At 57.7% G+C, this 13,209-nt stretch overlaps 1 protein-coding gene across 1 annotated transcript; it reads left to right on the top strand.

Moving 5' to 3' along the window:
* Positions 1-1,329: 1,329 nt before the first annotated feature.
* Positions 1,330-9,068, top strand: nudt22 (nudix (nucleoside diphosphate linked moiety X)-type motif 22). Its single transcript, XM_038787486.1, has 5 exons — positions 1,330-2,036; positions 4,342-4,449; positions 5,804-5,901; positions 7,303-7,396; positions 8,143-9,068. Exons 1-5 carry the CDS (start codon positions 1,563-1,565, stop codon positions 8,245-8,247), a joined length of 879 nt encoding a protein of 292 aa, XP_038643414.1. The 5' UTR covers positions 1,330-1,562; the 3' UTR covers positions 8,248-9,068.
* Positions 9,069-13,209: the final 4,141 nt, after the last annotated feature.

The following is a 13,209-nucleotide window of genomic DNA, read 5'->3' as shown; positions in this document are numbered from 1 at the left end:
CTGCACGCACACACACACACACACACACACCGGGGACTGTGCAGGTAAGGCATTCATTCCCCTGCATCGATCACCTGCTCAGCAGCATTCTCCCCTGCCCTGGAAATCCCCGAGCATGGCTCAGCCACTGACACTCTGGGATAGACCATCCACCCTCCCCCATCACTCACAGGCGTTTCTCACCTACACACCACTCGCCCCTTCAATTGCTCAATTCCTTTTCTCTCCTGAGATTGCAAAGTCTGACTCCACGGAGTGCCCCTAAGTAGTGTGTGTGCCTGCGAGTGTGTGTCTGCGTCTGCGAGTGTGTGTGTGTGTCTGCGAGTGTGTGTGTGTGTCTGCGAGTGTGTGTGTGTGCCTGCGAGTGTGTGTGTGTGCCTGCGAGTGTGTGTGTGTGCCTGCGAGTGTGTGTGTGTGCCTGCGAGTGTGTGTGTGTGCCTGCGAGTGTGTGTGCCTGCGAGTGTGTGTGTGTGCCTGCGAGTGTGTGTGTGTGCCTGCGAGTGTGTGTGTGTGCCTGCGAGTGTGTGTGTGTGCCTGCGAGTGTGTGTGCCTGCGAGTGTGTGTGCCTGCGAGTGTGTGTGCCTGCGAGTGTGTGTGCCTGCGAGTGTGTGTGCCTGCGAGTGTGTGTGCCTGCGAGTGTGTGTGTGTCTGCGAGTGTGTCTGTGTGTGTGTGTCTGCGAGTGTGTGCGAGTGTGTGTCTGCGAGTGTGTGTATGTGTGTCTGCGAGTGTGTGTGTGTGTCTGCGAGTGTGTGTGTGTGTGTGTCTGCGAGTGTGTGTGTGTGTGTGTCTGCGAGTGTGTGTGTGTGTGTCTGCGAGTGTGTGTGTGTGTGTGTCTGCGAGTGTGTGTGTGTGTGTGTCTGCGAGTGTGTGTGTGTGTGTCTGCGAGTGTGTGTGTGTGTGTGTCTGCGAGTGTGTGTGTGTGTGTCTGTGAACGTGCGTGTGTCTGTGAGCGTGTCTGTGTGTGTCTGTGAACGTGTGTGTGTCTGTGAACGTGTGTGTGTTTGCGAGTGCAAGCATTTCTGCGTGCGTGCATGTCTCCCCCCCCCCCGGATCACTGACACTCCGCGAGAGGGAAGCGAGTGTTTGCCGTCGAGGCCCCTCATCTTTTTGTACCCCTCAATGAGCTCAGCCTCCTCTGTTCTGAGGAAAACCACCCTCGTCGACCCAATCTCTCCTCATAGCTGCAAGTTCCAGGCCCAGGCAACGCCCAATGGAATGGTGGCCGATCCGGGGCTTTGGCTCCATTTCCCCCCCCCCCCCCCATATCCCGTAATCCCCCAGGGAGACCAGAAACCTGTCCGCCCCACAGTGCCCGAAACATGTTCAATGACGGAGCATTCAGTGCCCTCTGGGATGGACAATTCCAGAGTGAATTGTTTACTTGCGGAGGCGGCACGGACGTGATGGGCTGAATGGCCTCCTGCACCGTGACAATTCGATGACATGGGGATGCCTTGAGGTAGCACAGGCCGCGATCGAAATCCACGTGTGTTTCCTTTTTGAACTGTTCTGCTCCAACTTCTCTTTTTAAAAATTCTCCCATTTGCTTTTCAGTTGAAAGATGGATCCGGACATTTCCCTCCTGGTCCAGTGCCCTCCCCTCGGGGAGCTGACCCAGGACCAGGTCCGGGTGGAGATCTCTTCCGCGTGCAACCGCCGGCTCCTGCTCGACCAGGAGCGGAGGATCGCTGACATCTGGCGGCAGAGGCAGCAGGAGAAGCCGTGGCTCTTCAACGGGGCCAAGTTCCGCATTCAGGCGGCGACGCTGGAGGGCGGGGGCCGGCGGCTGCTCCTGAGGCTGGGCCTGACCTGCTACAGGGACTACCTGGGGACCAACTGGGCGCCGGAGGCCCGCCTGCTGCAGGAGCGGGGCCTGGCGGACTTGGGCGACAGCCAGGCCTACCTGGCGGAGCCCCTGGGGGTGGGGGCCATGGTCCACACGGCGGACGACTGTTTTGTCTTCCTGAGGCGGAGCGAGCAAGTTGCAGAGGCGGCAGGTCAGGTGGACATACCAGGGGGCCATCCAGAACCCAAGGTTTGTACCAAAAAAAAGGAACAAGCGGGCCATTCGACCCATCGTGTCAATCCTACCCCCCCCCCCCCCCGCTCCATCTACTTCATCTTAGCCTTTCACAATATCTTAGGTGGGGTTACGGGGATAGGGTGGAGGTGTGGGTTTGGTAGGGTGCTCTTTCCACAGGGCCGGTGCAGACTCGATGGGCCGAATGGCCTCCTTCAGCACTGTAAATTCTATGATTCTATTCCCTGTATCTCTTGTATTAATCATCTAATTTCTTCTTCAAAGCATCCAAGTTGCCTCAACCTCTTCTAATGGCAGTGGAGTTCCAGTCTCTCTAACGAACAAACCTCTTGTTGATTACCGACCAAATTTGTTACTGTTGGTCTTGTATTTATGACCCGACCTTTATAATCTCTCCACACCCTCCCAGTCCAACTTGTTCACAGTTGTAAAGACCTCCGAAGGGTTTGTTATGGACATCTTTCTAAAGAATAAACCCTTCTCTCCGCTCCGTCCGTGCCCCCTCTCCGGTATCGAGACCAGAAGGGGTTGCCTCCGGAGCGAGGCACTAATTCGCCATGAAGACCCGTTTACTGGTCTCGGAGGCAGAATCGTCCCGCCTTCTTCCCGGCTCTCGTTGCTCCAGGTTGATTGCCCCCATGGTCAGCGCCACTACTTGGATGATGGCCCAGAGGAGTGCTGGGTGGGGGAAGGGGGGGGGCGGGGTGGTGCTGAGGGCCACGTTGTTGACAGAAAATGGCCTGATGGGCTTCTCCTGTTGCTAAGTGTGGCGGCTTCTTCCCTCTTGCGGGGGAAGCAGTCGGCCGAGGGGGTGACCCCAACGGAGGTTGTTTCACGGAGGCTGTCACTCAATATCCGACCGTCATTGAGAGACCAATCGGGGGATTCAGGAGAAACCTATTTACCCAGAGAGTGGGGGAGAATGTGGGACTCGCACCCACAGGGAGTGGGGGAGAATGTGGGACTCGCTCCCACAGGGAGTGGGGGAGAATGTGGGACTCGCTCCCACGGGGAGTGGGGAGAATGTGGGACTCGCTACCACAGGGAGTGGGGGAGAATGTGGGACTCGCACCCACGGGGAGTGGGGGAGAATATGGGACTCGCACCCACGGGGAGTGGGGGAGAATGTGGGACTCGCTCCCACGGGGAGTGGGGGAGAATGTGGGACTCGCTCCCACGGGGAGTGGGGGAGAATGTGGGACTCGCTCCCACGGGGAGTGGGGGAGAATGTGGGACTCGCTCCCACGGGGAGTGGGGGAGAATGTGGGACTCGCTCCCACAGGGAGTGGGGGAGAATGTGGGACTCGCTCCCACAGGGAGTGGGGGAGAATGTGGGACTCGCTCCCACAGGGAGTAGGGGGGAGAATGTGGGACTCGCTCCCACAGGGAGTGGGGGAGAATGTGGGACTCGCTCCCACGTGGAGTGGGGGAGAATGTGGGACTCGCTCCCACAGGGAGTGGGGGAGAATGTGGGACTCGCTCCCACGGGGAGTGGGGAGAATGTGGAACTCGCTCCCACGGGGAGTGGGGAGAATGTGGAACTCGCTCCCACAGGGAGTGGGGGAGAATGTGGGACTCGCTCCCACAGGGAGTGGGGGAGAATGTGGGACTCGCTCCCACAGGGAGTGGGGGAGAATGTGGGACTCGCTCCCACAGGGAGTGGGGGAGAATGTGGGACTCGCTCCCACGGGGAGTGGGGAGAATGTGGAACTCTCTCCAGGCCGACAACTCCCAGGACCATAACCGAAATAGTGTTGCACTGTTGAGATGCCATCATCCAGAGGAGATATTAAATCAAGGCCAGCCCTCTCGGCCGGAGGGGGGGAGGTGGGTGGGTGGTGTGGATACAAATGACCCCACGGCCACTGTTGGAAGAAGGCCGGGCGGCCGGGAGTTCTCCCCGATGCCCGGGGGCCAATATTTATCCCTCAACATCGTTACTACAAATAGATGAACAACCTGGCCAGTCGTGCATTGCTCTTCCATGGGAACTACTTCTTTGGCTCTTTCTTTCGTGCCTTTCACCACGGGTCGGGGGGGGGGGGGGTGAAAGGGCTGGACACGCTGGGTCTGATCTCCTTCGGTTGATCGACTAAATAAGGGCCGGGAATTTCCCAACATGGTGATGGGCCACCATTGGGGTCGTGCCAATGTCTCCAGGGACCAGTTGGATAGCCAGCACCGATATGATGGGCCGAAGAACCGCCCTCCTCTGCTGTTATCGTTATCAATAGAGGCTGCCTCCCTGCAATAATATTCAACACGTGCTGTCTCTCTCTCTCTCTCTCTCTCGCTGCAGATGGCTGCGAAAGATGTTCCGGAAGAATCCATTCAGCCGGAGGACTTGTCGGGGGAGCTGATTGTCCAAGAGATATTTTCCTCCATTTTGGGCGAGATCCGCGACGAGGTAAAAGTGAAAAAGCTCAAATGTTCCTGAGCCCGGTGACCTGTGCCCTGTCGCTCGACCCCTCTCTCCCAGGCGCCAACTCCTCATGGGCCACGACTCCCCCGTTGGCTCTGGATGTGGGCGTCTCTTGGATCTGTGATCCTTGAGCTCCCTCGGCTCGTTTTGGAGGGAAGTTGGGAGGCAAGCAGATCGCTTATTTACTTCTCTCGGGGGATGTGGGGGCGCCGCCGGACGAGGCCTAGCATTTGTTGGCCATCCCTAATTGAGCACTGTAATAATGCCACCGCGATGCTATAACTCGAGGACAGGGACGTTTGACGTTCAATATTATAGCAAACACTCCGGTCTGCAAATGTTGTGAGACATTTTGTCATGTTAGGAGCTGTACCATAAATTTAAGCTGTTGTCACACTCCTGACTGAACCAGCCAGGGACAGAAGGCCTCAAGTGTACCTGCTGGGGGGGGGGGGGCCTCGCGTGTACCAGCCGGACACCGTGTGCTCTTTCTCCGGGGTGGGGGGGTGCGCCAGAGAAAGAGAGGCAGCCGCGAGGAACAAACCCTCACGAGAAGCAGCGGAGGGGCAAGCCCCCTTCCAGTTGCGACCCCCTCCCCCACCCCCCCCTCAGAGAGCACCGTCTGAGCAGGAGGCCATTTTGAGCCTGTTCGACCACCCGAGTGAGGTCGTGGCCGATCTGTCTCTCGACGCCGCCCACTTTCATAGAACCCCGGCAATGCTGAAGGAGGCCCTTCGGCCTGTCGGGCCTGCATCATCGACCCACCGGACCAGCACCTTATCTAGTCCCACTCACCCCCAGTCCGTAACCCAGCAACCCCACCGAACCGTTGGACGCTAAGGAGGAATTTTAGCACGGCCAATCCTCCTAACCTGCACATCTTTGGAATGTGGGAAGAAACCGGAGCACCCGGAGGAAACCTACGCAGGCACGGAGGGGAGAACGTGCAGACTCCGCACAGATGGTCACCCGAGGTCGGAATTGAACCCGGGACCCTGGCACCGCAAGTGTAGTCCTTGGACTGAAAATTTCTAACACCCTCAACAACTAAAGACCTACCTCCGCTTTGCGTTTATCAATTGATCGAGCACGTGCTGGTGTGTGTGTGTGCGTCTGTCTGTCTGCCCACCTCATCAATTCCTCCTAAAAACCTCCAGAAAATCACCCTTTTGATTCCAGCCAACTTTGAGTCAGCTCGCTTCGAGGTCAAACCCCTTCGCGGTCGAACCCCCTCCTCCTCTCTGATGGGTCTTACTTGCTGTCACCTGGGACACAGCCTGGCAGGGCGCGTGGCCACCGGAGCTGCTGTGCGTTAATCTGCCCTGATCTCCTTCGTCAGGTAAACGTTCCCGTGGAAAGTTTGAGCAGGCCCGTGCTGCTGGGAATTGCCAGGAATCACCGAAGTGCGGGACGGCCCAGTATGGAATTTTACGTCAGGTAGAACATCTTTCTTCTTCGGGCGCACGTGTTTTTCCCGCACGCACGCCGCCACCCCCCCCCCCCCCCCCCCTCCCCCTGCACCCCGAAGCGAGTCCCACGTTCTCCCCCACTCCCTGTGGGAGTGAGTCCCACATTCTCCCCCACTCCCTGTGGGAGCGAGTCCCACATTCTCCCCACTCCCGTGGGAGCGAGTCCCACATTCTCCCCACTCCCTGTGGGAGCGAGTCCCACATTCATCCCCACTCCCTGTGGGAGCGAGTCCCACATTCATCCCCACTCCCTGTGGGAGCGAGTCCCACATTCTCCCCCACTCCCTGTGGGAGGGAGTTCCACATTCTCCCCACTCACTGTGGGAGCGAGTCCCACATTCTCCCCCACTACCTGTGGGAGCGAGTCCCACATTCTCCCCCACTCTCCGTGGAAGCGAGTCCCACATTCTCCCCCACTCTCCGTGGAAGCGAGTCCCACATTTTCTCCCCCACTCTCCATGGGAGCGAGTCCAACATTCCCCCCCACTCCCTGTGGGAGCGAGTCCCACATTCCCCCCCACTCCCTGTGGGAGCGAGTTCCACATTCTCCCCCACTCCCCGTGGGAGCGAGTCCCACATTCTCCCCCACTCCCCGTGGGAGCGAGTCCCACATTCTCCCCCACTCCCCGTGGGAGCGAGTCCCACATTTTCTCCCCCACTCCCCGTGGGAGCGAGTTCCACATTTTCCCCACTCCCTGTGGGAGCGAGTCCCACATTTTCCCCCCACTCCCTATGGGAGCGAGTCCCACATTTTCCCCCCACTCCCTATGGGAGCGAGTCCCACATTTTCCCCACTCCCCGTGGGAGCGAGTCCCACATTCTCTCCCACTCCCCGTGGGAGCGAGTCCCACATTCTCCCCCACTCCCTGTGGGAGCGAGTCCCACATTCTCCCCCACTCCCCTGTGGGAGCGAGTCCACATTCTCCCCCACTCCCCTGTGGGAGCGAGTCCCACATTCTCCCCCACTCCCCTGGAGCGAGCTCCACATTCTCCCCCACTCCCCTGCGGGAGCGAGCTCCCACATTCTCCCCCACTCCCCTGCGGGAGCGAGCTCCACATTCTCCCCCACTCCCCACGTGGTAGCGAGTCCCACATTTTCTCCCCACTCCCCGTGGTAGCGAGTCCCACATTTTCTCCCCACTCCCCGTGGGAGCGAGTCCCACATTTCTCCCCCACTCCCCGTGGGAGCGAGTCCCACATTTTCTCCCCCACTCCCCGTGGTAGCGAGTCCCACATTTTCTCCCCCACTCCCCGTGGGAGCGAGTCCCACCCTTTCTCCAGCCCCTCTAGCAGCGAGTTCCATGTTCCACGAGCTCCCCGCTGAACCGGTGGTTGTGACGTTAATGCACTGTCCTCGTGTTGTTTTCAGGTGTCAGCTGACATCGGAGGAGGTGAGGCAGCGTTATCTCCTCGGAGGCCCTGAGGCCCACGAATCAACCCAAATCATCTTCACCCGCCGGGAGGTACGAGCTGGCGGGGGGGGGGGGGGGGGGGGGTTAGCGGCGGGGAGTTTCGTCCGCAAACGGCAATCGACGCCCGTTCAGCTACTTTTAAATCATGGATAGCTCGACTTTTGTTAACCCAAAGGTAATGAGGGATATGGGATAAAGGCAGGTAGATGGAGTAGGATCACAGATTAACCTGGATTTCAGTGAATGGTCGTGGACCAGGTTCAAGGGGTTGGCTGGCCTCTATTTCGATGATATGGAAACATTAAAAAAATAGGAGTACGAGGGGGCCCTTCGAGCCTGCTCTCCCCCCCCACCATCTGGGAACAGCCTTCCTGCATCTACCCCCGTGTTCACACCCCATCGCCCAGCTAAGACCGAGACGAGAAGGAATGCCTTTCCCTCGGAGAGAAGGGAATTCTTCACCGCGGAGGCTGGGCCGTGTATTCGAGGCGGAGATTTTTAATCAGTCAGGGAATTGAGGGTTAGGGGGACGAGGCGGGAAAGTGGAGTCGAGGATTATCACATCAGATCAGCCACGATCTCATGGAGCGGCGGAGCAGACTCGATGGGCCGAATGGCCTACTGCTGCTCCTTTGTCTTATGGTCTGCCTGTTCCTGGGGGGGAGGGGACGCCAACTGTTAGCCTGGGCGACCGCTTGGGGAACTAATATCCTCGGCTGCAAAGGGGCTCTGGGACGCGGAGGTGACAGGAGCTATAGAAATGCAACTCTTGTGCCGACTGTCTTTTTGTTTTGCAGGATGTCCTGAAGCTGGAAGGGGACGCGGACGGCTGGCGGGACCTGTGCCCCTCGGCCAAGGGTGGCGTCAAGCTCTACTGCCTCGTCCGCCCCCGGACGTCCTGAACCTGTGGCCGAGAGGAGAGAGAGCGCCGGAGTGGAAATGAAAACGCTTTTTTTAAAAAAAAGCTGAATGGACAATATGGCCAGACCGCAATGATCTGTCGCCGTTTCGGGTGGGGGGGGTGGTTGCGATGGAGGTGGGGATCCACAAGCTCTAATCTTATCAGTTTTTTCTCTCTCTTTCCTTCCTCCACACCCCCCCTGTGGGGGTGGGGGTCTTCGGAAGCTTTGCTGTACACTGCCTAACTGCCCGGGTGGGCTTCCCCTCAAGGATCAGCATGGAGACACGCGGGCGGGGGCGTCGCTGGGCGAAGCTCGGAACTTGTCGCCCGTCCCTAGTCCACCCCACCTCTCATCCCATTGAACGGAGCGTCTCGCTCGTCCCATTTCAGAGAGTGCGGGGGGGGGCAGTTGAACCAACCAAATGGGGGGGGGAAAAGGACCAGGAAAAACTTTATTTAACAATTAAACCCCCCCCCCCCACCGGTGGCCGGGATCTGAGAGGTGCCTCTCCGTCCTGAGTGCGGGGCAGAGCAAGGTTCAGTCAGCGCTGTCAAAACGGGAATGGGATCGTGAACTGATGAGGAAATAATGCCCGGGGACACGGGAGCGGAGTGGGACCAAGGTCAGGGCCAGCAGGGACCCGGCAGGCCAAATGGCATCCTTGTGTTCCTTATGCTTTCTATAATTGCAAGAGTGCGGAGGGGGAGAGGAGTAGGGCGACTGGGAATGGGGAGATCAAAAAGGACGACTGTTTATCTGTATCTGTTCACCAATGGATGTAAATTTTATTTTAAAAAACATTTTAAAATTGCATTCGGATAGCACCTTGCACATTCTCTTTTCAACCCTCTGATGGAGTGTGCTTCGTGAACTGGAAGCTGTTCTCCTGCAACCTCTCCCCTCCCCAAGCCATCCTTCCCCACGTTCCTGTTTAAACTCTATGATGGGTCAGCGAGCCATTTCTCACTGGTTAAGGCCCCCCCCTCCCACCCCACCGGGTCTCGAGCTCAACCTACCAGAGTGTTCGTGGACCCAAGTCAGGAGCTGGAGTGTGGGCGCGAGTCCCACGTTCTCCCCCCCCCCCCCCCCCTTGCGAGCTTGCCCCACGTTCTCTCTCTTCCCCCCCCCCCAACGCGGGCGAGTCCCACGTCCCCCCCCCCCCCCCCGCGCGAGCGCGATCCACGATTCTCCCGCGCACCCACCCCCCTCCACCCTTGAGTGACCAGCCTAAACTAGGCCCAAATCCCCCCCCCCGCCCTTATCGCCGTAACCCTCACCAACCCGCACATCCCTACACACCGAGGGACACGCAATTTATCACGGCCAATCCACCTAACCTGCACATCTTTGGACTGCGGGAGGAAACTGGAGCGCCCGGAAGAAATCCCACGCAGACACTGGGAGGGGGGGGGGGGGGGGGGAACGTGCAGACTCCGCACAGTGACCCGAGGCCGGAATCGAACCCTGGACACCTGGCGGCGTGAGGCAGCAGCGCTAACCATTGTGCCACCCGAATAGAGAGAGAGAGAGAGAAAACATTCGCATGGCTTTGGGAGGTCAGCAGTTCATTGTTCCTTCCCCCGGGGAGATTCGGATAGCCGAATATCATAACCAGATTTAAGGCAGGTCCGATCGAGGCATTCGAAAGGGAATCAGGGTCGCTCTCCGAAAAGAATGTGCGAGGTTACTTTACGGCGGGGGGGGGGTTATTTACCCTTTTTTATTTGTTCCACAAGACGGTGTGGGAGGCGAGGAACCACAACTGAACAAAAACAATAAATCACGCGTGTGTGGGCATCTTCGACGACAGATTTGTCAGCGAGACCCCAGGAGGCAATGTCGGCGTCAGGGGGAACTTACAGCTTAGTCAACGGTGTGGGGGTTATGGGGAGAAGAGTGAGGCGGAGGGGTTGAGGGAAGGGGCAATCCAGAGTCTATTTGCACTCGCCACCAAACATGTCGCGTGGCTTGCACAGTGGTTAGCACCGCTGCCTCACAGCGCCAGGGTCCCGGGTTCTATTCCAGCCTCAGGTGGATTGTTGAAGTCTGTACGTTCCCTCCCCCCCGTGTCTGCGTGGGTTTCCTCCGGGTGCTCCGGTTTCCTCCCACAGTCCAAAGATGTGCAGGTTCGGTGGATTGGCCGTGCTAAATTGCCCCTTAGTGTCCAAAGGGAGGGATTGGCCGTGCTGGGCCCAGCTTGGGGAGGGGGGCTGGTTTAGCACAGTGGGCTAAACAGTTGGCTTGTAATGCAGAACAAGGGCCAGCAGCGTCCAATTCCCGTACCGGCCTCCCCGAACAGGAGCCGGAATGTGGCGACTAGGGGCTTTTCACAGTAACTTCGTTGACAATAAGTGATTATTATTCTTATGTTAGGTAGAATGCTCTTTCGGAGTGCTGGGGCAGACTCGATGGGCCGAACGGGCTCTTTCTGAACTGCAGTGATTCTGTGAATCCCGCCTCGCCCCCACCCCCCCCCACCAATCCCAACTCACCCCTTGAGCAATCGGGGAGGGGGGGGGGTGTTAGGATGGTTTATCCGACCCGGATTGTGAGCAGGCGGGGTGGGTGGGAACTCTCAACGCCGGGGGTTGTGGTTGAGATCTCTCACCTCGCCACACGGCATTTCACAGGAGAGTAAAGGCCCTTTCAGTCGTTTGCTCAAATTGAGAGCAAATGAACCTCTCCGCATGTCTTATTACCCCCCCCCCTTGCAGGAAGCGGCAAGCTTGGCGCAGCGTTCCAGGAAAGGGGGTTCTCCCAGGAGACCTTGGGAACCAGGAAGGGGGAATAATGGGCCATGGGTTGGAGGAATCCCTGGAAAGGAGCTCTCAAACCGCTGACCGCTACCACCTTGGGGTGGGGGGCACAGTTTAGCTCAGTGGGCTGTACGGCTGGTTCGTGATGCACAGCAAAGCCAGCAGAGTGGGTTCGACCCCCTGTAAATGGAGAGATGCTCCAGGAAATCCGAAGCACAGAGGGACTTGGGAGTCCTTGTTCACGATTCTCTTAAGGTTAACGTGCAGGTTCAGTCGGCAGTTAGGAAGGCAAATGCAATGCAGGGCGGCGCAATGGGTCAGCCCTGCTGCCTCACGGTGCCGAGGACCCGGGTTAGAATCCCGGACCCGGGTCACTGTCCGTGTGGAGTTTGCACATTCTCCCCGTGTCTGCGTGGGTTTCGCCCCCACAACCCAAAGATGTGCAGGTTAGGTGGATTGGCCATGCTAAATTGCCCCTTAATTGGAAAAAAAAATAATTGGGTACTTTAAATTTATGAAAAAAAAGGAAGACAAATGCAATGTTAGCATTCATGTCGAGAGGACTAGAATACAAGAGCAGGTATGTACTTCTGAGGCTGTATCAGGCTCTGGTCAGACCCCATTTGGAGTATTGTGAGCAGTTTTGGGCCCCGTATCTAAGGAAGGATGTGCTGGGGCCTTGGAGAGGGTCCAGAGGAGGTTCACAAGAATGATCCCTGGAATGAAGAGATTGTCGTATGAGGAACGGTTGAGGACTCTGGGTCTGTTCTCGTTGGAGTTTAGAAGGATGAGGGGGGAATCTGATTGAAACTTACAGGATACTGCGAGGCCTGGATAGAGTGGACGTAGAGAGGATGTTTCCACTTGTAGGAAAAACTAGAAGCAGAGGACACAATCTCAGACTGAAGGGACGATCCTTTAAATAGAGATGAGGAGGAATTTCTTCAGCCAGAGGGTGGTGAATCTGTGGAACTCCTTGCCGCAGAAGGCTGTGGAGGCCAAATCACTGAGTGTCTTTAAGACAGAGATAGAGGGCAGCACGGTGGCCTAGTGGTTAGCACAACCGCCTCACGGCGCCGAGGTCCCAGGTTCGATCCCGGCTCTGGGTCACTGTCCGTGTGGAGTTTGCACATTCTCCCCGTGTCTGTGTGGGTTTCGCCCCCACAACCCAAAAATGTGCAAAGTAGGTGGATTGGACACGCTAAATTGCCCCTTAATTGGAAAAAATAATTGGGTAATCTAAATTTTTTTTAAAAGACAGAGATAGATAGGTTCTTGATTAATAAGGGGATCAAGGGTTATGGGGAGAAGGCAGGAGAATAGGGATGAGAAAATATCAGCCATGATTGAATGGCGGAGCAGACTCGATGGGCTGAGTGGCCCAATTCTGCTCCTATGTCTTTTGGTCCCGGCCTTCTCAACTTTGCACCTTGCCTGAGGTGTGGTGACCCTTGGGTTAACTCACCACCAGTCAGCTCTCCCCCCTCAAAGGGGAAAACAACCGGTGGTCATCTGGGACTGTGGCGAGTTTTTTTTTACCGTCTAGAAGGACGAGGGCAGCAGCAGACGCACGGGGAACACCCCCGCCTGCAAGTTCCCTTCCCCTCCGAGTCGCTCGCCATCCCGACTCGGAAATATATCGGCCGTTCCTTCACTGTGGCTGGGGTCAAAATCCTGGGCACTCCCCTCCCTAACAGCACGGTGGCTGTACCTACACCACACGGAACTGCGGCAGGTTCAAGATGGCGGCTCACCCACCACCTTCTCCAGGGGCAATCGGAGAACGGGAACAAATGTCGGCCGATTCGGAAAGAAATATTCTTCAATGAACCAGGAGGTCAAATCGCAGTTACCCAGAAATCAGTGGGCGGTCTGAACCTGCCCTGTACCCGTACGGATGAGGAGGCCGAAGCCTGTAGCCTCGCAGGCCCTCTCTCTCTCTCTCTCTCGCTCTCCAGGCGAGTGGAGCCAGGGGTGTCCGGATCTCTGCTCAAACCAGTGCGAATTCCTGCGGGCCAGTTCCCCCGGTAACCGTGGCAACCGCAGAATTGGCCGGACGCGACCGGAGCCTTCACTTGAAAGCTAAGTAGGATCGGAACAGGAGTTCTTTGGAGCTGGGTGGGGGGGGACTGAGGAAGTGCCGCCGCTGGGTGTTGGAGCTACGCCCAGCCCCAGCCAGCAGGGGAGAGATCTGCGGAGCCGTGCT

Source organism: Scyliorhinus canicula, chromosome 31, assembly GCF_902713615.1.
Source record: "Scyliorhinus canicula chromosome 31, sScyCan1.1, whole genome shotgun sequence".
Taxonomy (NCBI): domain Eukaryota; kingdom Metazoa; phylum Chordata; class Chondrichthyes; order Carcharhiniformes; family Scyliorhinidae; genus Scyliorhinus; species Scyliorhinus canicula.
Note: the sequence above shows the minus strand (reverse complement) of the source record. Positions and strands in the feature narration are given on the sequence as shown.

Excerpts from the sequence above, each read along its gene's own strand:
- nudt22 (XM_038787486.1), top strand. The coding sequence starts at position 1,563 with ATGGATCCGGACATTTCCCTCCTGGTCCAGTGCCCTCCCCTCGGGGAG. Across the intron at positions 2,037-4,341 it reads GGGGCCATCCAGAACCCAAG|ATGGCTGCGAAAGATGTTCC; the intron begins GTTTGTACCAAA and ends CTCTCGCTGCAG. Across the intron at positions 4,450-5,803 it reads TGGGCGAGATCCGCGACGAG|GTAAACGTTCCCGTGGAAAG; the intron begins GTAAAAGTGAAA and ends CTCCTTCGTCAG.